At 36.9% G+C, this 26,987-nt stretch overlaps 2 protein-coding genes across 3 annotated transcripts in view; one reads left to right on the top strand and one right to left on the bottom strand.

The window, feature by feature from the left end:
* Positions 1–19,374, top strand: part of LOC143918108 (uncharacterized) — a 30,086-nt gene extending 10,712 nt beyond the window's left edge. The window contains exons 2-6 of one of the 2 annotated variants that reach the window (XM_077439941.1): positions 15,059–15,218; positions 16,742–17,035; positions 17,115–17,254; positions 18,882–19,043; positions 19,132–19,374. In XM_077439941.1, the coding sequence (XP_077296067.1) occupies positions 15,072–15,218; positions 16,742–17,035; positions 17,115–17,254; positions 18,882–19,043; positions 19,132–19,195 (807 nt within the window). In that variant the 5' untranslated portion in view covers positions 15,059–15,071 and the 3' untranslated portion in view covers positions 19,196–19,374. Of the gene's footprint in view, positions 1–15,058; positions 15,219–16,741; positions 17,045–17,114; positions 17,255–18,881; positions 19,044–19,131 lie in introns of both variants that reach the window. The other variant, XM_077439857.1, reaches the window with a different exon arrangement.
* Positions 19,375–21,915: 2,541 nt separating this feature from the next.
* On the bottom strand, positions 21,916–22,425 carry LOC143918031 (vesicle transport protein GOT1B). The gene has a single exon (XM_077439730.1). It carries the CDS (start codon positions 22,423–22,425, stop codon positions 22,003–22,005), a length of 423 nt encoding a protein of 140 aa, XP_077295856.1. The 3' UTR covers positions 21,916–22,002.
* Between the last annotated feature and the right edge of the window lie 4,562 nt (positions 22,426–26,987).

The raw sequence follows: 26,987 nt of genomic DNA, 5'->3' as shown, positions 1-26,987 counted from the left end.
TATATGTAAGCCGATTTTGCCTTGCCCTTGGCCAAATATGTCTGAATGTGCCGAAACGTGCACTGCTGAATAGTATGAATACATCTCAAAGCGTATAAAACTGTTTGGTCAGTAGCTTTAAAATAATTAGGTCAGTTATTGTAATAAATGGTCTGTAAATAAAATAAGCAATCATTACTAAAGAGCGGACCCAGAGCGAGCCGTTCATTATTCACGTGTTGCAAATGCATTGTTAAAGGTTTGCCGAACCTTTTTTACAAAGCATTTACAATAATTGAACAATAGACGGCGCGCTCTGGGTCCGCACTTTAATCATTACATTCCATTTAGTAGACAAACGATCAGTAACTACATACTACAAATGCTCAACTATTATAATAAACTAGTGTTGTGCCTGATGATTTCAACGGGTTGTTTCGGAAAGAAATTGATCCAAAGTAAGGTACACGCTCACCAATTCAACCCGTTCGAAATGATGAATTAATGTGTGTGTATGTGTGTGTGTGTGTGTGTGTGTGTGTGTGTCACCCGTCGCTCGGCCTGACGTCGCACATGCCTGTCGTGGGTTTGGTGCATTCGCTCTAAAACCGCCAGATTAACAGAACGGTAGCTTTAAACGTAATTCTCGTTTTCTCGAATGATAGATTGCACATCAGATGACGAGTAACCTTTCGATGTGCACAGATGCAATTATTAAAATTGAGTTGGATCTTTCTGGCGAGTTTAATAAGGCAATATTCGGAACTTATCGAATATTGCCTTATTAAACTCGCCTGAAAGATCCAACTCAATTTTAATAATTACCATTTTAATAACACTGTTCGACAAATGACGACTTTTAAAATGTTACAGAGACGAGATATGACTTTTCTTATAGATCTATGCCCAGTGAACACGAATCTGGTAATAAAAAGTGTTGATTGGCTCGAGATTCGGAGATATATGTGTTTTTTAAATCGCGTGATTTTTCTATATCTTGGTGTTGTTCGGTCGATTTCTCAAAATCTGCTAATTTCCTGTTCAAAATGAATATTGGAATCTACAGTCGAGTGTTTTATCTTTCATTTGTAGTACTTTTCAGCTTTAAAATCTCTCTAAGTAGTCGTCCAGTTCAAATCAAAATTCAAAATGACGTATTTCCACTTGGGATTTTTTCCCACTGTTAATACTATATTATATTGAGTATTTTCTATTGAAACATGTTTATTAGGATAATGTTCTGGCCACACTATTTTTTGATTTCGTTTAAAAGGGTTAATTGGATGTGTGATGAATTTTAAAACGGTAAAATTGCGACCAAAAAGCTCGTACTAGTGTTTACTCGTATGTACACGAATCTGAATTGAATTAATAGGGATAATATATTAAATTATCTTTATATGAGAAAAATTCTATTGATAACTGAAAATTAAAAGAATTTTTGTTATTAATCCACAAGAATAGTCGAAATATGATTTTTCTAAGTGGAATTTTATTTAATTCTCATATAAAGATAATTTAATATATTATCCCTATTAATTAAATTCGGATTCGTGTAAATACGTGTAAACACTAGTACGAGCTTAATCTGTCGTTCAATTTGTCGCTCGACCTGACGTCACATGGCGCTCCACGCCCCCCCCCCCCCCTTCCCGCGTCTCCTCAACCACTTGATTGGCTGTGTTTCCACGGTCTGGCACATACACAGTTTTTATTTATATTATGTTCAATAAATAAAACAAACGGAACAGTACAATCCATTTAGTGGAAAAATGATACATGAATAATGAATACATGTATTACCTAAACAAATAGTTTCCATGAGTCGCCACTAATTTTCAGAATATTTTATTCAAAGTTTGATATTTTAGCAACCAGATTGTGTATGTATGTATGTATTATAATATGTACTCGTATTATGGTGCGTACGCACCAGACCAACGAACGGCCCACAGGCCAACTTTAAAAACCAGTAGCGTACAAAATATCGAAATAAAAATTAAATTTAAAAATTGAAATTAAATATCAAAATTAAAACTATTATTATTATATTAAAATTGAATTCAAGTATCAAAATAAAATTATAATCATTATATTAAAATTAAAATTATATATTGAAAGTTAAAACAGAACATGCACAATTTAAATAAATTTTCGAGATTGACCTAAAATTAGATCATCAACAATCACATACAGGTAATCCTCGACTTTTGTTTGTCGAAGATGATTTGACTTACGAAGATACGCACTAAGATCGAAAAAAAATCAAAGAATTATTATTTTTACTTCCCCGTAATGCGCAGTTACTGAGAATATATCATGTATTAGTATGGGTGATCCAACGATTTTTGCTAGCCCGGGGTGTTGTCGGTCACATCAAACGGATTTTTTTATTCTTCAATTGTTTCTCTCGTCGAAATAAATCAAGTAATTAAATCATTGCAGAGGTAAAATTTATCGGATAATGTGTGATTATTAATTTTATTTCGACGAAAGAAAAAAAACCCTTTGACAAATCACCGACATCCGACACCGCGTTTTTTTATGAATTGTTTTTTTTATCGATCATCCAAGTGGAAATACAGTAACATCTCGTGACGACTTTAACAATATTTTTTTTCGCTCGTACGCAGAGAAATTATAATATTTCTCTGGTTTTAAATGCGGTATCGTCGTAATTCAAAATATTGTTGTAATTCAAAACGTCAACGATGATCTAATTTTAGCTCAATCTCGCTCTTTAGCTTGATTTTGATATTTAATTTCAATTTTAAAATTTAATTTTTATTTCGATATTTTGTACGCTACTGCTAGTTAAAAAGTTGGCCCAAAATCGTCGTTGGTTTAGTCCGTAAGCACCATTATAGAATGAAAATACTCGTTTGGTTTCGAGTGATCGTTGAGAAACTGCCCTTGACACTCAACTTTGCCATCGTCTGCATCTCACCAGCACACATTCACAATATGAACCTCCAACTGGTTTGCTGTGGCACGCACTTGAGACACTTTCCTTGCTTTCACGGTCACGTGCCACTTCTGGCGCGATTAAAGACTGGGGTTCGCCACTGGAATTGCAACTGCAAGGACGACAGGGACACTTTTTCTTTAAAAATAGAATCCTGATTCAAGGTTTAGCTCCGAAAGACCGTAAGAGCTGGTTTTGTTAACTGAAATTCCGTCACGGATGTGTGGAGCGGTCGAGCGTATTATTTCAGATGACTGAACATAATCCGAAACCTTGACGCAACTTAATCATTTTATGTACAATCGAATCGGAGGTTTATATGTATATAGGTACTAGTGTTGTGCCCGCTGATTTTAAACGGGTGACTTCGGAAAGGAATTGATACACGAATTAAAATAAAGTTATATTTTTACATACCTCCTTTGCATTTCACATGGCTTTTGTGTTAGTGGTCATTTTTTATATCTCTTATCTCTTATCCGATCGTTTTCATACTTTGCCATATTGCTCATTTTGGTCATCAATATACGTTAATGCATCGTCTGCCATTACGTTGGAGATAAAATATCGTATACAACGCGTTTTAAAAACGGGGCCCGTAAACGTTCGTCCCGTGTCTTCCAACCTTTTCGCCATGAATTGGCCATATCAGATTTTAATTGTTTAAACGCCTATAATTCACTCTATATTTTATAAAATTAGCTCTATAGGTTCTCGTTATATATATATAGACTGGCTGAACCCGGCAATGCCACAATAACGCATGCAATTCCCGTTTCCGTTCCCATTCCCGTTCTCGTTCTCGTTCTCGTTCCCGTTCCCATTTGTCGGAATAACACAGGCAGCGAACACATTTGAAATTATTCAATTATTTGTTAATTTTACCCTAACAACGCATGTCGCGACGCGAAAACATTTGAAATTATTGCGTTGCAATGCCAGTCATTCCCGTTTTTCCCGCTTCCGTTCCCGTTTTTGGCCGATTTTTTTCACAGTAAGCTTCCAGGACATGCATACAATATATCCTGAAAGTTTCATCGTTCCATCGTACAATAACGCATGCAATTACCGTTCCCGTTCTCGTTTCTCGATGCGTTTCGATAAGTGAATGTTTCAGTTTCAAATTAAATTATAGTAAAATATAGGAATGCATACGTGATAGACAGAAAAACATTGATTTATATATATATATATATATATATATATATATATATATATATATATATATATATATATATATACATTTCAGCACTTTTATTACATAAATCACTGTATTTTGAGAGGCTGAAGAATACGAAATTAACAATTAAATAATTAATTAATTAATCCATTGAGACATCTATGGATTTAGACTGGTACATACATTTTTACATATTGTACATAAATCAAATTCAGATATTTGTGACAGCGATTAGGTTGATTTTTGCCAATTCGATGGAGGAACCGTTTCAACAATGAAATCAGATAAATTGGCAAACTCTGATAAGTAAAGGCCGGAATCTGAAGGGGCTGTTTATTGTTCAAAGATTGTAAATGCATTGTTAAAGGTTTGCCGAAACTTTTTTACAAAGCATTTTCAACAATTGAACAATAGGCGGCACGTTTCCGGCCCCTTCAGATTCCGACCTCTACTGATAAGAAACGATCGACTTGGAGTCCAAATAACCAAGTCTGACCAGCAGCATTAAAGCATTTGAGCACGGGATCAAACCCGATAATCTCTCGGTGCTAAACATAAACGCAATCACCGAACCATACTGCTGGCTAATGTATTATATGTAAAGAGTTGTTAGTAATTATGTAAAATATAGTCTAACCATGTGTTTCACCTTGGGGCAGTTCCCGTCATGGCACATATGATGCATGTATGTAATAAAATTAAATATGTACGAGCAATTAACAAAAATCTTTGAAGGCGTTTGTTTATTGGATTAATTTTGGCGGAAGTATCCTCTTTGAACGGAATCACGCACCTTTGCGATTTTTATTTCTTTGTTCGAAAACGTATTTTATTTTTATTTTATCGTGTAAACATTCAAGCGTATAATTTTCGACCACTCTTCAAGGTAAAATTGCCAATAAACTCTGTTTTTATAATGTTTGCATTAGTTGGTGAAGTCGATCGAGAGAAATTAGCAGATTCGAATAGTGTACATTTTAAATATTTACCCCTGTAGAACATGTCATCGTTAGGTCCGTGTTTAAAACTTAAAAAATGTGTTTTTTCTATTATTATATTTATCTCTGCTTGTGAAAACAAACTTCTGCACAACTTCTTGCATATAATGCCAAATTTATTATAAAATTATTTTTTACTTTTACATATAATGCATAACAATACCCTAACTTTCATATAAGCCTCATACATTCATTTTTTTTTTTAAATTAAAACCATAATCAAATAAATGAGAGTGAAAAAAGTAACTGTTAACCAGCAGCGTGGTCTAGTGGTGAGTATTGAATTCCTTCGTGCTTGATGTCACGGGTTCGATTCCCACTAAGAGTGTCGTTGTTGGCTTGACCTTGGTTTGTCGAGGTCGATCGTTTCTTATCAGAATTTGCTAATTTTTCTGATTTTCATTGAAACGGTTCCTATAAAATTGGCTTTTCCTTCCCAATTTTCTGTTGCAACCCTTGAGTTATTGTTATATCTCAGGTTTCGCCAGGTTTCTCACCATAGATGTCTCTGTGGTTGTTTATCGAATGTAAAAATTCGTATTGTTACATGAAAAATGTTATTAATCGTATTTATACAATGTTTGTAATATCTGACCATAGATGTCAGGTATTGTTTCGATTTACATGTGTATGTATGTATGTAATAATTATGTATTTAGATGTCTAGTTAATTAAGATTTTTTAATGTCTTGTAATAAATTAGCCATAGTGACGACCTGGAGCTAATCTTTAATGTCACTATGGCGAAATTGTAAAAAAATAAATATATAACTATTTAACCCGTGAATTGTGAAGGGGCCGTAGAAAGACGTGTTTGGATAGCTAGCTGTCAACGCTTCAACATTCCGATGTAAATTTTAATCAGTTCGTTAATGATTGAACCCCTCTAGCCTCATGTCGGAGACATTGTGGACTAGTGGTCAGCATATCAACATATGGTCAGTGTGGTTATGAGTTCGAGTCTCACTGCTTGCTGCTGGCCAGACCTTGGTTTGTAACCAGGTCGGTCGTTTCTTATCAGAGTTTGCCAATTTTTCTAATTTTCATTGCAAAGGTTCCTATAAAAATTAGCATCTCCTTTCCTATCTCTCTTGCCAATCTCAAGCTATTTAGTGTCTTGAAGTTCGTCAATTTTATTATAAAATGCTGCAAAAATTTCTCCATAGATGTCACTGTGGATGTTTATATGAATTCGCATTGTATAAAATCCTTATGTACATATATTGATTGATTGTATTGTATCTGTTTACGTAGGGTTGTCAGATTTCATTCCAGTCAAACCGGGACACAAAAAAAATCAGATCTTTGACTTTTATATAGGTATATTTTCAATTGAAGTGGTAATATTTAGAATATTTATAATTGATTTTTTTTAATATTTGTAAATGAAAAGTGCTACAATTACAATGAAGAAACCAAAGATAGACTTCACTGAGAGGTTTATGAAAAAATCTATTATGGTTTTTGTGATTTTTCTTCAGCTAAAAAAAAGCTTTCAAAGTTTCAAATAGCTTTAGAATGCGTTTTATTGCAATATTGATAGCAACCTAGTTTTGTGAATGTGAGTAGATTTTTGTATTTCTTTATAGTCTTTCTATTCTGATGTTGTCTATTCCGCGTGTGAGAAAATTATCCATTTGATAGATCTTCTACCTTCTACATATTTTCTTGTTGATGAATTTCCCGCCTGTTTAACCAATAGGTAGATACCATTAGCTACCATTATGTAGTTCTTATCAACCAGACTGAAATCAAACTAAAATGATAATTGTTTGATAATATTTTAAGCCCTTGATAAACCTACTACCCAATAGTTAGTCGATGCGGCAAATCATCTTGATAAATTGCCCGACTAATTGCAAACGAATCACACGACCTACACTATTATTTGCAAATGAGCCTGTGCCAACTCGCCGTTGATTTTATAATATACTATTATAAAATCCTTGCTTATATGAGTAGGCGTCCATTCTTAAAACATTATTGAAAAAATTAACAATGACTAAACGGGTTTTTATTTTGTTGCAAATTATTTCCATACCATTCTTTGCGAGACATTGTATGTTAATGATCAGAAAAAAACCGTGACAAATTTCAATTGTGCATTAATAATAATGGAAGGAAAACATTGCGAAATGGTGCGTGTGCGCAATTGTGAGTTTAAGACACAATGTGGGTTTTGCAATTGCGGAAACTGCCTATCCTCTCTTTGAACAACAAAGTCACTTTGACAACAAACTGTTTCAAAACGTTAGAGACACTAAAATGGGTCGCCATTGACCAACAAGAAGGTGATGTGACAAAAATGCAATTTAATTTCTTTTTCGTTTTATATTATATTATATAAAGACTTTTCTTATTATTAAAAAAGCATCGAAAACGTTTCGACAACAATTCTTCCTGATTTAAGTTTTTTATGGTATTGAATTTCCATAGCATTTCGTCGAACTTGCTTAATACGAATACTAAGCAATAGCAAGACCTCAAAAATAACCACAATCAGTCGGATTCAAATCTGTAGTTTTCAATTTACATAAAACCAATGAATTTGGTATGCAATGTCATGGTACTCTAAAGGGGCAGACACACAGAGTGGTAAGCGACACGCTAGTTTTACCACAAGCACGCCTAATCTATAATGTCGCGATCCTTTGCAAAACCCACTTCCTGGAGTGTTTTCGGTGATATTTTATCCTTATATTGACAAAAGCTTGACATCGATTCCCATATTTGATGAAATGTAGGAGAAACTTTTCGAAATAATAAGATCGTACGAATTAATAGGGACATGAAGATTTCCATCACAGCTGGAAACTATGAGCACGTCCATGCCGTACGATTCAGTGTATTCTTACGATAACTTGAGACGGTAGATGATTAAAGAACCTTCATACAAAAATAAAAATTTCATCCATTCGAGCAACGCCGGGCAATTTTTATTCCTATAATAATAATATATAATACATATAAAACGGAAAAGATGTACATACACACATATGTATACGTGTATGTATTTTTTTGCATGGACAATTATGGAGATTTCAAATAATCGTAAGTGAAACGTAAAGGAGGTATGTAAAAATAAATATTTTTCAGAAGACCATAAGTAGAGGTAGGATAGCCAAAGTGCTGCGTATTGTTCAAAGGTTGTAAATGCATTGTTAAAGTTTTGCCGAACCTTTTTTACAAAGGATTTACAACAATGGAACAATGGATAGCACTGTGACTGTCCGGTGTCTAACCATAAGAATGCGAGAGATCGTGCTGTGGAACATGTATATACAAATGTTCATTTGTACACAGATGGCAGTGCATGCGGGCTATGCATGTCGAAAGTGCTAGCGACAATAGCCTCGGGTGTGGTTCATTTAAACAATGATTTTCCAAAATCAGTCATTGAAATGTCAACGGGCACAACACTACTTATGTACATACATACATATATAAAAAATGGATTTTTGTTCGTCTAGTATGAAAATTTACAGTTTTAAATTTACAATTACCAAATTTGATATGCTACATATCTCACGGTACTCAAACTTAAATTTTAGGTGGTTTTTGGAAGGAAATCAATGAACCCCTTTAAAAAAACTCACAAAACTTTCCCCAAATCCTAGAGCAACCGGGGACTAGGAAATTTGAAATTTAAAAACTTTGATTTGTTTTTCGATTACCAACAAACCTTACATACACACGAAGTCTCTTTCGAAATTATATATTATATTAGCGAAGTGAAATATGTGTAGAAGAGACTTGTAAAAACGGATGCGATGTGGGTATATGGGTATGTGCCAGACCGTGGACACACAGCCAATCAGAGTCAATTGGTCGAGGAGATGCGGGGAAGCATGGTAGTGGAGAAGTGAGGGGGGGGGGTGGAACGTTATGTGACGTCAGGCCGAGCCACGACATGCATGTGCAACGTCAGGCCGAGCCACGACATGCATGTGCAACGTCAGGCCGAGCGACGAGTGACATATACACATACACACACACACACACATTCATTCATCATTTCGAATGGGTTGGATAGGTGAGCGTGTAATGTGCGCATTTTTTATTACGATTAATAATATGTGTGCGCACGCGACTATGAACTCGTTTAAAATAAAATCAGCTAAAAACGAACCATCTCATTGAAACAGTACTGACATTGCATTTACTGTTATTATCGAATTTTTCAAGTTGTCAAAAAATTACTCGCGTTTCATAATCGTTTCAAAAGTTTTAGAATGTTCGACGATTGCTAAACTTTGACTATGTCCCTTCTTAGAGGATATTATCCGATTGTGCAATAGACATTAAATTATATTATAGAAGGGAAATTTAATTGTGGAGTTTGTACAGATTCGCAGACACGTACCTTTGTTTTATAGTAATAATTGAAATGGTACTTCATGACCTCGAGTAGGCATTAGATCAGAGGTACCCAAGATAACTTAAATACGTCTTTACAATACATATGTATACTGTGTCTGTAGACTTATTCTGTATAGTATTTTTTAAAGTAGACAGGCTGTAAATCATCCGATCATATGTAGTTCGTCAACTACTCTAATGTATATCGTGTGCTAAAATTCCTAATACACTTCGTATGTGTAAAGTTTTCTAATATTCGATGAATTCCAAACGAATATTAACAGTTGACGCCTGAATTCGACATTAGCCAGCAGTCTGGATCGCTGGTTGCGTTTATGTTTGGCATCCAAAAGATTTCTGGGTTCGATCCCGTGCTAATCTTTAATACTGCTGGTTAGACTTGGATATTTGTGGCTCCAAGTTGATCGTTTCTTATCAGAGTTTGCCAATTTATCTGATTTTCATTGTTCAAACGGTTCCTCAAATTGGCAAAAATCTTCCTACCCGCTGTCACAAATATCTGAATTTGATTTATGTACAATATGTGAAAAATTCTAAATCCATAAATATCTCGATGGATTAATTAATTAATTAATTATTACCTGTCAGGACTGTCAGAAAAAATCAAATCATTCTCGTAATTTAATATATTTATTTATTTATTTATGTATAGTTTTGAACCATTGTGGCTTTACAGGAAGAACCTAATGCGCCACAATGGCCTACATTTGAAAAGAGAAGAAAAATAAAAAATAAAATACATAAAATAAAAAGAAAAAAGCAAAAGCAGAAAAACATGATAAATATATGTAAATAAAAATTAAATAATATAATATACATATATGTATATAATTTCGAAAGAGACTTTGTATATAAGTTTGTAAGTATTTTTGGTTGGAAATCGAAAACAAGTAAAAAGTTTCTATGACGTGGATTCAATTGATGGAATATTATTTTTTTTCGACTCAAATAAATTTAATAAAAAAACAAATGAATATTTACTATTAGATTTGCTATGTTTAAGCTGTTTATATTACAAATACTGAGCGAAGCCGGGTAAAACAACTAGTATATTATTAATGATGAGCTCCAGTACGGCCATCTTAAGAAACCCCGATAATACGAAATTTAGCATATAAAGGAACAAAAAATTTCATTATTCGGGAAATTAAATATTGCCCTTTTTTTACATACCTCCTTTGTTATATGTAATTAAATATGTACAAATATATATTTATATATTTACTTTTCAAGTTGAGTGCTTGTTTGTTTGCACACTATACAAATCAACAGTTTTTCATATACGACTACTAAATTTGATAAACAAAATAGATTATAGATGAGTTTAAATCTCTTGGTAAGATTTGTTCATTCTAAATAATGGCAAGCAATTCGCTATGTAACTACAATATTACATATGTAAATACATATTGTATTATATGTACAAACATATGTAAATCACAACTCATTGCAATGACTGACATTCACGACTCAATTTCACGAAATTATATTGTCATTTAATGTATTTGCATTGTATATGTAGTATTTTTTTATAAATTTTATACCACAAATTAGATATTTTACGATACATTGTATATGTATTTAATATCCGTATTTAATTTATTCACCAGGAAATAATATAACCGTTCAAAAACAACGCAACAGGTAGAAATGGGAGAAAATGTCAAGAAAATTCCGACGATTGTCAGCCTTGTAATTAATATTGATGTATCACCCAATCAATAATGTTATCATCAAATTTCACTAGGAAGTGTCCGCACAATTTTAATTTCATACAAAACTTCGATGGCTCACATTTACGATCGTGTTTTAGCATTCGGCTTGTGTCGCTGTTTACGCACGGCTTTATTACGACAATATTAGCAATAAAAAATGGCGAATTTGCATAATGAAATCATGTAATATATCATGACAGCTCGTTCCGAGACACTTCCATGTGTTCTAGCTGTCAAGGTGAGCCGTTGAGATGCCTCTAATAACGCCATGCGTTATTTTGACACCGTTCAATGTCAATATCGTAACGCCAGCTTTCTATGTACATGTTCCTCAATGGCTGTTAAGTTGAATTGGAAAAATTTGTACCGTTTGCTAGTTATGTAATTTTTTAAATTGCTTCGGTAATTTGAGTGGGTCTGGGTCAGAGACGGAACATTGAGTAGGTGCAAAACATTAAATGGGCATTGCACAACTAAAAAAACCTTCCAAAATGCAATAGATAAAGCTATGTATAATATTGTTACTAAGGCTTCCAATCCCGGGATCCCGAGCACCGGGATCCCGGAATCCCGGTGTTTTCTGGCACCGTGAATCCCGGTGCTGAAACTAGTCTGAAAACCGGGATTACGGTGCTGACAGAAATTTCTTTAAAAATATTATTTTTACAAAAATAATATGGAAAAAACATATTATTTTTTACATTAAATAATGAACCATTATATAATAAACCATAGTCATAGTCCATTTGAACCAAAGTCATAGTCCATTTGTTTGCCACCCGTTTCGACGCCGGCTTGCCGTTTCCACGAAATGGTATGAACGGCCTGTATTTTGTCGCAGATATTGTACTCAACCGCAATGATATTTGAAGTATATTTTAACTGATTCGAACTCAGAATCGACCACTGATCACGTTTTCGTGATCTAGAAAAAACGTGTGAGTGTCTGTATGTTTATTGTGTGTCAGTGTATTTTGGGGATTTTTTGAACACTGTTCGTCCTATCGAACTGAAACTTAGTATTGGTTACTGAAATTTTTATCGATAGACCGTTATTTTTTTTCAAATTTTTAAGTTGACCGGAAATGGTACCTCCCCTTATAGGTGTTCTCTTTCTTTTCAAGTTTTTGATTTAAATTATATCTTCCAAACCACTCATCAAATCGGACTGAAATAGAACTTTAGTCTGTAAGTTTTCCTACATTTGTGTTCAATTTGTATTGAAAATGCTCATAGCCGGTATGTGTGAACGTGTATGTACACATATGTTCGATTATCGAATTTTGTATTTTATACTTCTTATATTCCTCAAATACATAGATAAAGTCGTAGGTTGGTCACATCCGAATTTTTTACATAAAGTAAATTTAATTGGAGTTTTTTTTATATTGGGTGGATTATTTCAACTATTTGTAAAAAACAAATCAATGAATCAAAGCGATGTTTTTTTATTTATTTAATTACATTTTTGGGTGTGTTTTATTTAATCTTAGAAATTTATGGATGCGAACCGAAAATTTAAAGAATGTAGCCAAACTCTCAAAATTAGTACGCCAATATGGGAATATTTTTTGCGTGAAACATTGGGAGAGTTTGCAAAATGCAATTTAACGTTTTTGAAATATGAAAACATGCAATTGAACTTTTTTTTCTTATACATTTGAAATCCCGGTGCTAGCACCGGGATCCCGGGATCGGAAATTTCCAGCACCGCAATCAGATTAGGCCGGGTAGCATCCCAGAGACTGTGTGACCGTGATAATTGGTTTCAAGGATTATATCTACACTAAATGCTGTCGGCTAAACAATGATTGCACTTAGCGGCGATAGCGATACTCGGTCGCATTCCCGTGGAGTTCTTAGAACTAATAACGCCAAAGCGTGGGGCTGCACATCCGAGTACGTGACCATAACAATAGGTAAACGAATTAGAAGTCGAAGATGTCCTGAGAGATCTATCCCTTATAAGGCGATACTTAGGCGATATCAAGACATTCTGGACTGAGCACTGCCAGTGTGTGCATCTCCTTAATCATCAATAAATGCTGTGACTTTGGCCTTTTACTTGGATCCTCCACCCACCCTTACGCAACAATATATTTACTATGGAATTGCATAGTGGACAAACGCATTGATAGGGCGTTTTTGTATGAGAGTCCTTCGATCCCGGGCTATTATATATGGCTATTCATATATCGCTATTTATTATGTATTATGCTATGTAAAGAAAATCTACTATTTAAATATGAATGTACATGTTAAAATTTAAAACCACCAAATTTGTTATGTCAGACTATAAGATTTTCTGAAATAGTTCCATTTTTACTTTCATTTTCAACATTCACCCAATCGAACTACACCAGACAATTCGCCTAGCAATTACTATATAGTTTTGCAAACACTGCTGTAAAACAACCACACTTACAAATATATGAGCAAAACAACCAGAAGTATTCGGAGCAAAGCCACTGCAATGTGTTCCTGATAGCCATACCTTTTACATAACTCTGCTTTTCATTTCCATGCTGAACCAGGAAGATATCGAAAACCTAGACACTTTCTCCTCTTATCGAGAGACTTGTCCACTCTTACTATCGCACTGTATATCATTGTACCAATGCAGTTTTGTTCGACCCAAGCTATGTATATCCATAGTTCATCAATATGATATGTAATACAGAAATGATATGCATTTCAAATATCTTAGGACGTGAATGGATTTTCTATTTATCGTGAGAATGTTTAATAGAAAAATAAAAATAAATAAATTTCATTCTTAATCACTTAAAAAGAAAATGCAACGATGCGTTGCGTGTTCGAAAATGCAACATGCAATAAAATAACATTTTATCAACCATGGGGGGGACATCTTATGAAGATGATATTGTATTTTTTTTAAATCCTTGGTATACACAATCAGTTGATTTACACTCTGCACTATCATATAATTATCCATCTTGGAAATTATTCTTGTATATCTTTATTGATTAATTTAACACTTTACCAACCGGATATGTAAATTCGCCAAAATATAATATTGTTACATAGGGATGAGTTGAGGGTCCAAAGTGTACCTCCTTTTAAAAGGCAAGTTGCCCACCACAGCTTCCCCGATCCATTGTTTAGCCACGTACAGTTTAAGTGAGTCTCACGCTCTCAGGTTCTGAGAATTCTGCCAGCCACTTACTGCGTCCCGTTAGGCCAATTCGGGGGTCTCCATTGCTAACCCCCCGAATGCACTTTGACAGTGGATAATCCTCATAGTGTTCCCACGTTACAATATAAAGCTCGTCGAACTCTATATTATAAACTAATCAAGCTGAAATATTCAAAAAAAGTTTGCCATACTCTAAATTCTTCATTTGTAGTTACAAAATCCAAATTTATACCGAAACAGAATAATTTGTTTCCGGAAAAAAAGGTGAAATATCTCATATTGAAATCACATTGTTACAATTTTAGAAAGATAATTGCATTGATTGAACGTTGCCTAAGTTTTTTACAAAATGTATGCAATTTATAAAAAAAAATTATCTGATATTTCGTGTTTGTATTTGATGAGCATAAAATTGAGTTGTAACAATCTTAAAATTACAAAGATGACGCAACGTGGCAACACATCAAAGCATCCACTAGGAAGACTGTTTGTACTTTGAAAGTAGATATGTATGTACTTTGATGATGATTTTGCAACTATTTAAATGGATTGCGTTTTATAATTTAAGTCATACAACTCTGTTGACACTGTTTAGTAACAAAGACAAGGAAATGCTACATGTTTATCTCTTTTAAAACTTATATAAATTTAATGCAATTTTAAGTTTGCCTTTTTTGTTTGCAGGAATGATCTCATAATGGAGAGTGGACAGAGGCTCTTAGGAGCCCTGGAACTAGCTGGAGCAGTATTGATCACGGCAGGGCTAGCTGTCAGAGCAGCAGCCCAACGAATTTGCTACAAACCCTACTCTTACACTCAATCACTCGTCGATAATCGAGTTTTGGTTGGTTAAAAAATTTATAAAACACATACATAAATCTGAATCCCACTATAAGTTTGCCTTTGAGACTCCAAAACAAACGTTTGATATTTGCATATTATTGCATCCAGTAGTACATATTTATATTGTAATCACCCGAGTGATATTGTCTTAAAAAAATAACTTAATGACTAGGGTTGCCAGATGTCTTCTCAGTCAAACCAGGACCCCCACCCGAAAAAATTAAAAATATTAGACCACTTCGTTTTTTCCCTCTCCCCGCTTGGCTCGCTTGGGCTGCCATGTACATAGCTTCTACTTCATTACTAATTTTTAATTTATAAAATAATATCAAATTTCAATATGAATTATTTATTAATTGGAACAGAAATAGTAAAAAATGAACGAAAATGTAGACATAGGAATAAATTTTTTTTTAAATATTAGGCGTTATATGGGTTATAGAGGATGAAACGAATGAAACGTTGATGCACGTGTTTTTATTATGGCAGCCGAAGACGGAGTGAGGTAGCAACTCTGAACACGGCAGAGTTGGTCCCAACTCGCAGGAAGGTGACTCGACCATGTCATTTAGCGAGCCGCCACAGCATCATTTCAGCTTTTCCCAAGGGGTACAAAATTTTTAACCAGTAATGCGCGTCACGTGACTTTTGTCTTTTGCCTTTGTATCAACTTTGCCGTGTTGTGTCGTGCTGCAGCAGTCGACGGCCGTATAGTGCGGTCAGACCTTAAAGGCTCGCATGCACCTCGAAAATATAACTACCCATCTTTCTGTAGCTATTTTTTCCATTCCAATTTGGATATTGTAATTCTCTTTTTAATATATATTTTAATGCAACATATTGATTGAACAAATGTGTGTCATTTGTTATAATATTTTTCGTATTTAAATATTCAACTATTTTTTAATTATCTAGCCATTCTGTAATTTTTTCCAAGCTCATCCAGGAAAACACAGATTATTTTTAATGGTATTGTCTATTGTTTCAAATAATCTGTCAATGTTTCATAAAACTTTGCTACTTATTTATTAAATCCATCAATTTGTCCCTTTGTAATTGCTTAAAAAGTATGCATAGTAGAAATTTGAAAACTGGGACTTTTGGGTGTCCTACAAGGTTCGTTCGAAGTACTAGGACTCGAGGCTTAAAACCAGTGACAATCTTAATTAATCGGGACGCCCGTAAACCCTATTATTGTCATAATGCTGACGAAAGTATAATAAGGGCCGGGCCGTACCGTGCGACTTGTGAGCGACTTGGTTGAGAGCGAGCAGACCAATGCATGCAGGTAGATGGGACATGCCACACCCGTCAACTTGTTCGTCGCACACATTTCCATACATTTTTTCGTGTCGCGCAACTAGTCGGCCGACAAAGTTGCATGGTGCGGCCCGGCCCTAAGTGAGATTCGGATTCATGTGAACAAAATTAAAAAAGAAAATCTATAAATTTGTTTTTGTATAAAGTTTGAAAATTACATTCACATTCACCATCAAGAGTATGTAACCTTCAATTTACAACCAGATAATAGGTGCAGACGATGTGCTGCAACGTGAATTGTCCAACCAGTTCACCCTACGTGGCTGTCACGTGGTCCGAGCTGGTTTGCTGAGCATAAATAACAACACTTCGGAGACATTTTACCCGTGCAATCCAGCGAAACCCAATCAATTAGCTAAACTTGCCAAGAGAATCGACGACGAGTTTGGCAAACTTGACATAGTCGTATATGCGACTGACATTGCGCAGACTTCCTGTTTAGAACCTGTCGATGAAGTAGTAAACATTGTAGAAAACAATCTGATGGAACACTTTCACGTACTGATTGTACTTTTGTTTTTTTTATTATTATTATTAACATTGCACAAGTATTACAATGCGAACGTTTTGATTTCAGGTGGTATCGCAGTTTGTTCCGGATTTGGCACGTCGTTCTGGATGCTTCGTGGCGATACAACCTTCTGTATCCGTGTCTGGAGCTTTCTCTGCCACTAAATCTGCGATAATGTCCCTTTCGGACTCGATAACTCAACAATTGTATGTATCACTAAGTGATGCGGTGCAAACGATCGACAATCGCCAGACAGACTGAACCACAGATTAACGACACGTGTACCTTATGCGTGCGCACTGCTCGCACTTACACTAAGCGAAATCTACCCGAAGTCCCGACATACCTACCCTGAATACGTTCCGTGCTTCTGATACTTTAGTTCCGAATTTTGCCTTATTAAACTCGCCAGAAAGATCCAACTCAATTTTAATAATTACCATTTTAATAATTGCATCTATGCACATCGAAAGGTTACTCGTCATCTGATGTGCAATCTATCATTCGTGAAGTCGAGAATTGCGTTTAAAGCAGCCATCCAGTTAATCTGTGGTTCAGCCTGTCTGGCGCTTGTCGATCGTTTGCCCCAAACCCATCACTAATCATAAGCGGTGAAAATTTTTGAATCAAGATCTATCTTATGACAACTCCACACACCATTGATGCCCAATGTTAAGATTGGTATAGTAGAATATCGATTATGCGGACTAAATAGAGACGTTCAGAATCCTGATAATCAAAAGTATTGTTGCGTAGGGGTGGGTGGAGGATCCAAGTAAAAGGCCATAGTCGTTTCACGGCATTTATTGGTGATTATGGAGATACACGCACTGGCAGTGCTCCGTCCAGAATGTCTTGATATCGCCTAAGTACCGCCTTATAACGGTCGCTTAGGGCATCTTCGACGTCCGGTTACTTCCCTATTGTTTAGGCATGTACCCGGATATGTATTCCCACGACACCCAGTCCCACGGTATCAGTCACTTCTGAGAAGGGACCAATAGCGGCCAATTCGGTGACCATTGTTTAGCTTACATGCACTTAGTCTAGAGATAATCCTTGAAACCAATTATAACGGTCACACAGTCTCTGGGATGCTACTCGGCCTAATCCGATTGCACTTACTCGGCGGTGTACGTAACCGTATTATCAAAAATATCGCTTTTTCACAAAATGGTCCAAAATTGGTAGTCGGATGATCTTACTGTTGCGTAGGGGTGGGTGGAGGATCCAAGTAAAAGGCCATAGTCGTTTCACAGCATTTATTGGTGATTAAGGAGATACACGCACTGGCAGTGCTCCGTCCAGAATGTGTTGATATCGCCTATGTACCGCCTTATAACGGATCAGTCGCTCAGGGCATCTTCGACGTCCGGTTACTTCCCTATTGTTTAGGCATGTACCCGGATATGTATTCCCACGACACTCACTCCCACTCGGTCACTTCTGAGAAGGGACCAACAACGGCCAACTCGGTGGCCATTGTTTAGCCTACATGCACTTAGTAATTCTTGAAACCAATTATAACGGTCGCACAGTGTCAGGGATGCGCCTCGGCCTAATCCGATTTCACTTAACCGGCGGCTCTTTTTAGTATATGCTACATTACCTATCTTTTCATACATCAATGCGGTCATTCAGTCTGTGTAAATGTAGATATATGTAGATTCCAATTTCTAACAATCATTGAAAACTAATGTTGTACAAGAAGAAAGATGTATTACATACTTACGTAGATTATGTATAGAGAAAGCATAAAACAGATCTTCCGTACAAATTGTTGTCGCACAGTAACTATGAGTTATATTGATAAATGTTTAACGTACTTTACAGAGGGAACAATGTGCATATCATTCGAGCTATGCGTAGAACAAAGAGGCGAAGTGATGAAGAAGATGTTGCCGATTCAGCTGCGGCCATTTTGAATGCTATAGAAACAGGTCGAAGCTCAATTACTCTACCGACTGCTAAACAGCATATAAAAAATGTTTTTAGGTAGGTCATATATGTAATTTAAGTTTTGAATAAAAAAAAAAGTATCTTTGATAGTCAAATAATGATTTTTTTTATTATTTATTTACAGATATATCTTTATAGAACTGAGTCAACTATGGAACGATACAATAAGACAACAAAAATTAAATTAATGAAAAGGTTACACATTCAAGAGTCACACCACTATTGCAGAATGTATAATAAAAATGTGGAAATAAATGCATAATTCCCAAAACTAACTACCTTTATCAAAAAATAACAACAATTACAAAAAAAATGACAACAACCTTACTTTTATAAATTTTAATTATATTATATTATTTATTTTAGTAAAAAAAACTATACAAAATATCGAGATTTGTTTTATTTGTTGAACTTCACTTATATAAGGATAACGGAATGCAATCACAGACAGTACGTACTGCCAATTCAATCAGTATTTGAAATGCCAGTAGATCCGGGCGATCTTCTGTCGTAAACATCAGATACGAAACTGTCAAATGACACAATAAGTACATACTGTCGATGAATACATAGCTCTATGAATAAAATCTATTTATTATTGCTATGAATATGCATTTCATGACTTCGGGCAAGCAAATGCGATAAAATCACTCATATACATATGTAAATAGGACCCGCATTATTGGATCGGAGATTGTGATGAGCTGCGAAATAAGGGAATGTGGATATAGATTTAATTAAGAATAAATTATTTAAGAAAATCACAAACAAACCTACATATAATATGATATTAAAAAATTAAATATTGTTCATTGTGATATGAAAAATATGACCACTCATAAGAATGTTTTCAATACATATCGACTGGAGATTGGTATGAAGTTTTAAGGTATATTTACTTTATCCAGCACTGGTAATAGTTGACCATTTATGATAGTTACTGATCGTTTGTCTACTAAATCTGTAAATGTATTGCTTAATTTATTTACAGACCATTTATTACAATAACTGACCTAATTCTTTCAAAGCTACTGACCAAACAGCTTTATACGCATTAAGATTTAGTCATTCTATCCAGCACTGCAAAACAACATCCCCAGCACAGCAGTGCACGGAAAAGACTACTTCTATTCATACTATACAGCAGCACACGTTTCGGAACATTCAGACTTGTTTTGGCCGAGTGCAAGGCAAAATCGACTTACATATACAATACAGAGAGCGACAACACGGCGCAATATTGCTTGCATCCAATCAATATTGTCACAATATGACGTTTCCGAAAATATTAGTACTTAGTACGCGTGCACTCACTACTATGACGTCACAGAATATTTCCACAGTAGTCAAAGAAAACCGGTTTTGCTTGATACGTTACGGTGACATGTACTACTGTTTAATATGAATAGATCGTGTCGGCTAGTGCTGTTATGTCTACGCTATGTACATATGAATGAGTCCATACAGAATACTTTTCGAACTGCTGTTTACTTGCAGTCGCCAGTGTAAACAGACCTTTATATGTATGCAGTAAATTGCGTTATTCAATTTCAAACAGTGATTCCAATCCAGTATGGGGGACGATATATAATACAAAACATGCCTCGGCATATCCTGGCCGTTGAGCAGAGGAGTATAAATTACATACAAAATCATTACTCGATAATGAGCAGTACATAGTAATTTAATTTTTGGCCTCATCAACCAACAGATATACTCGGCGTAACCCAAGTCAATGACTTGTTTTAACCGTTTGCCCGCGACAATAAATATAGCGAACAAGCCCTGTACGCGGCGGCACCTTTTTTGCGAATTTGGCAATCGAGTTTTCAACCTTAAATACAGATTTTAATATTTACTCAAGTAACCAGATATGTTAAGTAACACATAAAGTATTATTTTAAACAATAAAATACATAATATATCTCGTAGTTTTGGCTTAATTGTCAAATAATCATTCTTCATACAGTTGAGACGTATCGCCGCCATTGTTCAACAGACGTGACGTCACATAAACGAGGTTTCACTATGGTTCCACAAAAAACTAATTTTGACTGGTATATATTCATTTTAAGCAAATTGAATAGATGGCATTCAACTCTCAGTAATATATTCAACCAATTTTGAACCTTAAAACAGTTGAAATAGGCGCATATAAGGTTCAAAATCCCGTGCAAAGTTCAGAAATTCTATGGAAGACAGCCGCACTATAGACTTGTCGCGCAAAGCTTCCATAGAAGACGGCCGCGGGCAAACAGTTAATACCAGTATATTAAACAATATACATACATATGTAATACATAAATGGATCCATCATGATATCGAAAGATTTTAAGCGTACATTGTACTTACATATATGTTGAAATATATGTTGCCCAAGTTGAGATTATCATAGGTTTAAACCTTCATATTTTATACATGTATATATAATTGTTGGTATGGATATAATACGACTCAAAAATTTAAATTAAAAAAAGTGTTTGTAACCTACATATGTATGTATGTATATACAGTTGTGTCATCCAATTTCCGTAACATTGGATGTCCAACAAAAAACTGTTCAAATACATACCGCAGGTACATTTATATATGTCGTAAATTTAAATATGATCATTATGCTGTATAAAAATGGCTACAAATTAAATTTTTCAGGTCTAATTAATGAAAAATTTAGTATTAAGATTCAGAACCTTCATTGAGACCCAAAAGCATACGACTGTATAGCTCAATCATTAAAAAATATATATATAAATTAAATTAAAATTTGAACAATGGGAACAATGGCCTTAGTAAAACTGCTAGATGACAGCACTGAATATACACCTATATAACATTCAAAGTTGGACAGTTTTAGCTCGCACATAAGTAATATGAAAGTTTCAAAATTGGTGTTTACATTACATAGTATAATACAATATGGATTAAATAGAATGAAAAATTGATGAAACACTCGTGTTCGAAAGCCACATAAACTCTGTACATTCGATAGTCACTTCTAAACCATAGTTCTGCTGGAGTCGCCGGCTATCCGGTCGACGAGTCCACTGATGAGCGGCAAGTTTAGGAGGTTGCCGACGAGCGGCAGTCGCCTCATGAAGTTGACGGCCACGGGGAAGAAGCCGCTGAAGAGCAAGATGAAGCCGTAAGTCTCGAGGATCATGCCGACGATGGGCCAGCCGAAGAGGACGACGGTGATGCCCCCGAAGAAGGCGACGGAGCCGCGCAGTTTGTGCCGCTGGAAGAAGAAGCGGAAGGTACGCTCGAGGCCGATGACGCACGCCAGGCCGCAGATGAAGAGGATGTTGCCGATGGCCAGCAGACCCTTGTCGAAGAGCAGCAGCACTCCCAGGAAGAGGAACGTCAGCCCGAAGCCCGCCAGCCCCGCGCCGATCTTCTGCGTGTCCGAAATCTCCAGCATCCTTCACCGAAACTGATTCACCTACTTCAAGGCTGCTACTGAGCTGGACTTCAGCTCTCTTCACCCTTCGACGTCACTCCAACTGTCAGACGTCAGTGAGGTCCACGTTAGATACCGGTTGACACCTGACAGATGGCGCACTGCTACCAACCTACCATCAGACTAACGAAAATTCTCTTCAAACTAGCTTCTTGAAACGAATTATTGCGCAAATTGCCGACAATCTTTGCCGCAAAAATCGCAAATGCAGAATATCGATATTTTTGGGTGCCAGATGTTCCACGGTCGATATTTTAGTGACGTACGCGAGATCGCTTTTTGCAGAATAATCACTGTAGGGATATGTAGGAATCTAGTACAACACCAGCAATCTCATCATCGATCCTGTCCAAACACGCATAAACTCAAGGGCAACGACTCCTGCGACCATACACGTATGGGGGATGAACGAATGAGACGACTGGCATGTTAAAGGTCTGTTCATACTTAACAGCACTGCAGAGCTTCAGCACTGCACGACTCCGTTTCAAATATGTCATTTTATTACATTTCTATTCATATCTGCCTACACGTCGCGCTCACGTCACGTTTACAGCAATTTGGCCGAGTGCAAGGCAAAATCGGCTTACTTATACATTACAGGCCATGACGATACGGTGCAATATTGCTTACGTCGTATTGTCGAGTACTTACAATATGAATGCATACACGTGCATTCGTAGCTACGCGTCAGAATACAAGTCAGCAAAAATTTTTCGGCGTTTATCGAACGAAAAATTATATATAATCGCGTTGTTGTTGGAAGAAGAATCTCAAGAAGGCAATAAAAAATCACGGAGGCGTTTTGATGTGCATCCCATGTTAAAAAATAGAAAAACCGAAGGAGAGTTTTGGACACTGTATAAAGAGCTTGTGGATGATGGACAAATTTTTTTAAATATTTCCATAAAAAATTTAATTTTTTTTTAAATATTTACGCCAAAACCATGTCGAAAGATTGAACAGCTGTCAACTGTCACTATCGATAATTGGTCCAAAACAGCAAAGCGGCAGACTCATGGCACGTAATTCGCGTTTATATTTCCACGTTGGCCAAAAAACGGATACGATACGTTGACGGATGTTGCTGTAAGGTATTGTAGGCGGGGTACATGTGTGTTGACCGTATCCCGGCCTAACGAAACACTGTTGTGCTAGTTTTATAAAGTTTTATTGTTTGCCTATGGTTGTACAAAGGTATGGTATTTGTGGGCAAAAGTATGTCGTTCAGCGGTCTCTGGATATGGTAGAGTGTCGCTGGCTCGGCATTCAGCTATGTTCAGAAGGTCTCTGGATGCGGCAGTGTGTTGCTGGCTCGTTGTTCGGCTATGTTCGGAAGGTCTCTGGATACGGCAGTGTGTTGCTGGCTCGTCCGGCTGGTTGATCTTCCAAGTCCGCGTAGTGTAGTGGTGGCTGGTCAGGAGCTGTATGTTGACTGGTCTGCTGCTGTGTGTCGACGCTTGCTGCTGTGGGTCGACTGGCGTTGCTTACTTTGTGGCTGCGTTTTAACGATAGTTTATAGGGTAGTGACACTCCCTTAACCTATCTATCGAACGAGTTGTATGGGATCGGACTCTCGGTGATGTTTGTGGTGCGGGCTGGCGGCTGCTCGCTTGTGGAGTGTTTGTCGATCTGGAACACTAAGCAAAATTAGTGCAACATCTGTGGGATACTGTCGGGGTTAGTGTGTTAGTGGGTGGTTAACGGGTATGGACCGTTTGGAGACTGGCGTTGTTTGGGTTGTACCTCCTTTTATAGTGTTTCTGGAATCACCTGATCGATGGTGGTGGTTGGTTGATGCGTAAGAGAGGAATTTGCTTTTGTCGAGGCGTAGAATTTTCTGGAATGATTGATGGATGTGGTTGTTGATGCGTAAGCGCATGTGTTTGTTGATGCGTAAACGAGGAATTTGCTTTTGTCGAGGCGTAGAATTTTCTGGAATGATTGGCGCCGTTCCGCTCGATGTAGTTTAATGGTGGCGGCGTGTTTCGACCGTTTTGGTTCCACTCGACTGGTAGGGGCGTTCCGCTTGAGTTTAATATAATGGTTGCAGGTGTGCGACGTCTGGTTTTCGGGAATGTATTCTGCGTCGCAGTAACTGCTTTGATGAATGTGAGTTCCGCAAGGAATGTGGTTTGTTGTTGCGGAATATTCTCGAATGTTTCGATGACGATGACTATGACGAGATTCCTACAGTATGAACAGGAAATGTCGGGTACTGCTGTAAGCCTGCCGTGGCGTAAACGTGACGGTTGGTATGAATATACCCATACAAAATGTACCAAAGAATACTTTTCGTACGGCCGGATACCTGCTGAAGTCGGTACGTGCTGACTAGGTATGAACAGACCTTAATGCACGTGTTTTATTTATGACAGCTGAAGGCAGAGTGAGTAGCTAGCTCCGAACACAATCGAGTTGGTCCCCACTCGCAGGAAGGTGACCAAACTCGACCATGTCGTATAGCGAGCCGCCACATCCGCTTCCTCCATAAACAACACGTGTCTGAAAAGTCATTAACGCATGGCAAACGCTCGCATTATCAAACGAACACTTATCTCATCAGGCCAATGCGACACATATCCAGAAAAGTCGTAAAACATTATAAAACCGCACGTGTCCCTCGATCGCCTCATAAAGAGGTCGGTGCACCGTAGACACACGGCGCACGACCCCATTACCCCACGAACGACGTCCAGGCGCTGAACCCATAAAACCACGCTCGCAGCGTAACTAGGTTAGCGCGTGTACCAAAAACAAAGCATCTGCGCTGAACACGTGTCACAAGTACACATGCCCGAAAAACAAAGGAAAACGCACACAACACGTGTTCTGGAATCGTATAAATAGCGACGCGCCAGCCCCAAACAGCAGAGTGAGCCTTTAGAGATCACATCTACGAAGAAACCTCTTCGTACATACAATAACCATTGTACCAATTGAACAAAAATAAACGATCCTCTTTCAAACTCTCAATCCTCTTTCAAGACCTTAACCCGCCATATATCACCGAACCAGCTTTTTCAACCAGATTAGCTTCTTTCCATTTGCACTCAATTTTTCCACCTCAATTCGAATAAACAATACACACCTTGTGACTTGTGAGAAACACTAAAGTCATTGTATTGGGGGCAAACGTAGTTTTAAATTAAAAAAAAAGCGATAATCGTCATAAAAGCAGTACTGATTTTTAATTTGTTGCTTAGTACGAGTATCTCCAAACACGAATACGAGAAAGCGTAATTATTTCTGCGGTGATTTTGAGTGACGGAAGAAAGAGAAAAGTAGAGTGATCATTATCCATATTCACTAGGAAAATATATTAAACTTAACAGCGAAACATGCTTAGGCCGGTTTTTCACGACCGATGCGGCGTTTTTACAACGGATTTTCTGTCGTTTCACTCCAACTGCCCCCGTAAAGTTGTTTGTATCAATGACGGTAGAGTAAACGGGCTACATTCCAAATGTGAATCGCTACCAGGATAACCACCGCTACGAAAATCGCGCGTGCGAGTCTCCTGTCGTACGAAAATTCATCGCATAGATCAAAGACGGTAGAGTAAACGGGCTACATTCCAAATGTGAATCGCTACCAGGATAACCACCGCTACGAAAATCGCGCGTGCGAGTCTCCTGTCACACTAAAATTCATCGCATAGGGACTAGGTCGCATATATCCAGACTATCCAGATCTCATATAGCCACCACATATAGTTATATGGGAGCTGGATACGGATGATATTGTAAGTAATATTGACTGTTTCATGATGCATGATGCAACTCTCGAGCGAGTATTTCTTCTGTGTGGACTTTCCGAATCAGAAGAATATGTATTGTGAAACAATTATGTTTTTAGATCCAGAACAATATAAGTTTTATGTGGGGGGAGGGGTGGGGTGTATTATTCGGTTATTCCAACACTGAATAACGAACGGTAAGGCAGGGAAGGTATGTTGACCGTATCCCGGCCTAATGAAACACATGTTGTGTAGTTTGGAAGAGGATCGTTTATTTTTGTTCAATTGTTACAATTGTTATTGTATGTACGAAGAGGTTGAGCTTCGGAGAAGTGATCTGGTTGAACTCCAGGGGTTCACTCTAGTGTTGGGAGCTGGTGCGTCGCTTTATATACGTTCTGGCTTGAAGCGTGCAGATGCTTTGTCTTCGTTTCCAGGACACGTGTGTTATCCGTGTGCTGACCTGTTTTCGAGGCACGTGTCTTCGGTACACGTGTGGTTTATAGCTGGGATGAGAATGGGGTCGTGTGCCACGCGTTAACGACTTTTTAGGACACATATTAAGGTCTGTTCATACCTAGTCAGCACGTACCGACTTCAGCAGGTATCCGGCCGTACGAAAAGTATTCTTTGGTACATTTTGAATGGGTATATTCATACCAACCGTCACGTTTACGCCACGGCAGGCTTACAGCAGTACCCGACATTTCCTGTTCATACCTTACAGCAACATCCGTCAACGTATCGTATCCGTTTTTTTGGCCATCGTGGAAATATACACGCG

This window comes from Arctopsyche grandis, chromosome 1, assembly GCF_051622035.1.
Source record: "Arctopsyche grandis isolate Sample6627 chromosome 1, ASM5162203v2, whole genome shotgun sequence".
Classification (NCBI taxonomy): Eukaryota; Metazoa; Arthropoda; class Insecta; order Trichoptera; family Hydropsychidae; genus Arctopsyche; species Arctopsyche grandis.
The sequence above is the reverse complement of the archived record's forward strand: the minus strand, read 5'-3'. Positions and strand labels throughout refer to the sequence as shown.

Coding starts and splice junctions, on each gene's coding strand:
- LOC143918031 (XM_077439730.1), bottom strand. CDS start 22,425: ATGCTGGAGATTTCGGACACGCAGAAGATCGGCGCGGGGCTGGCGGGC.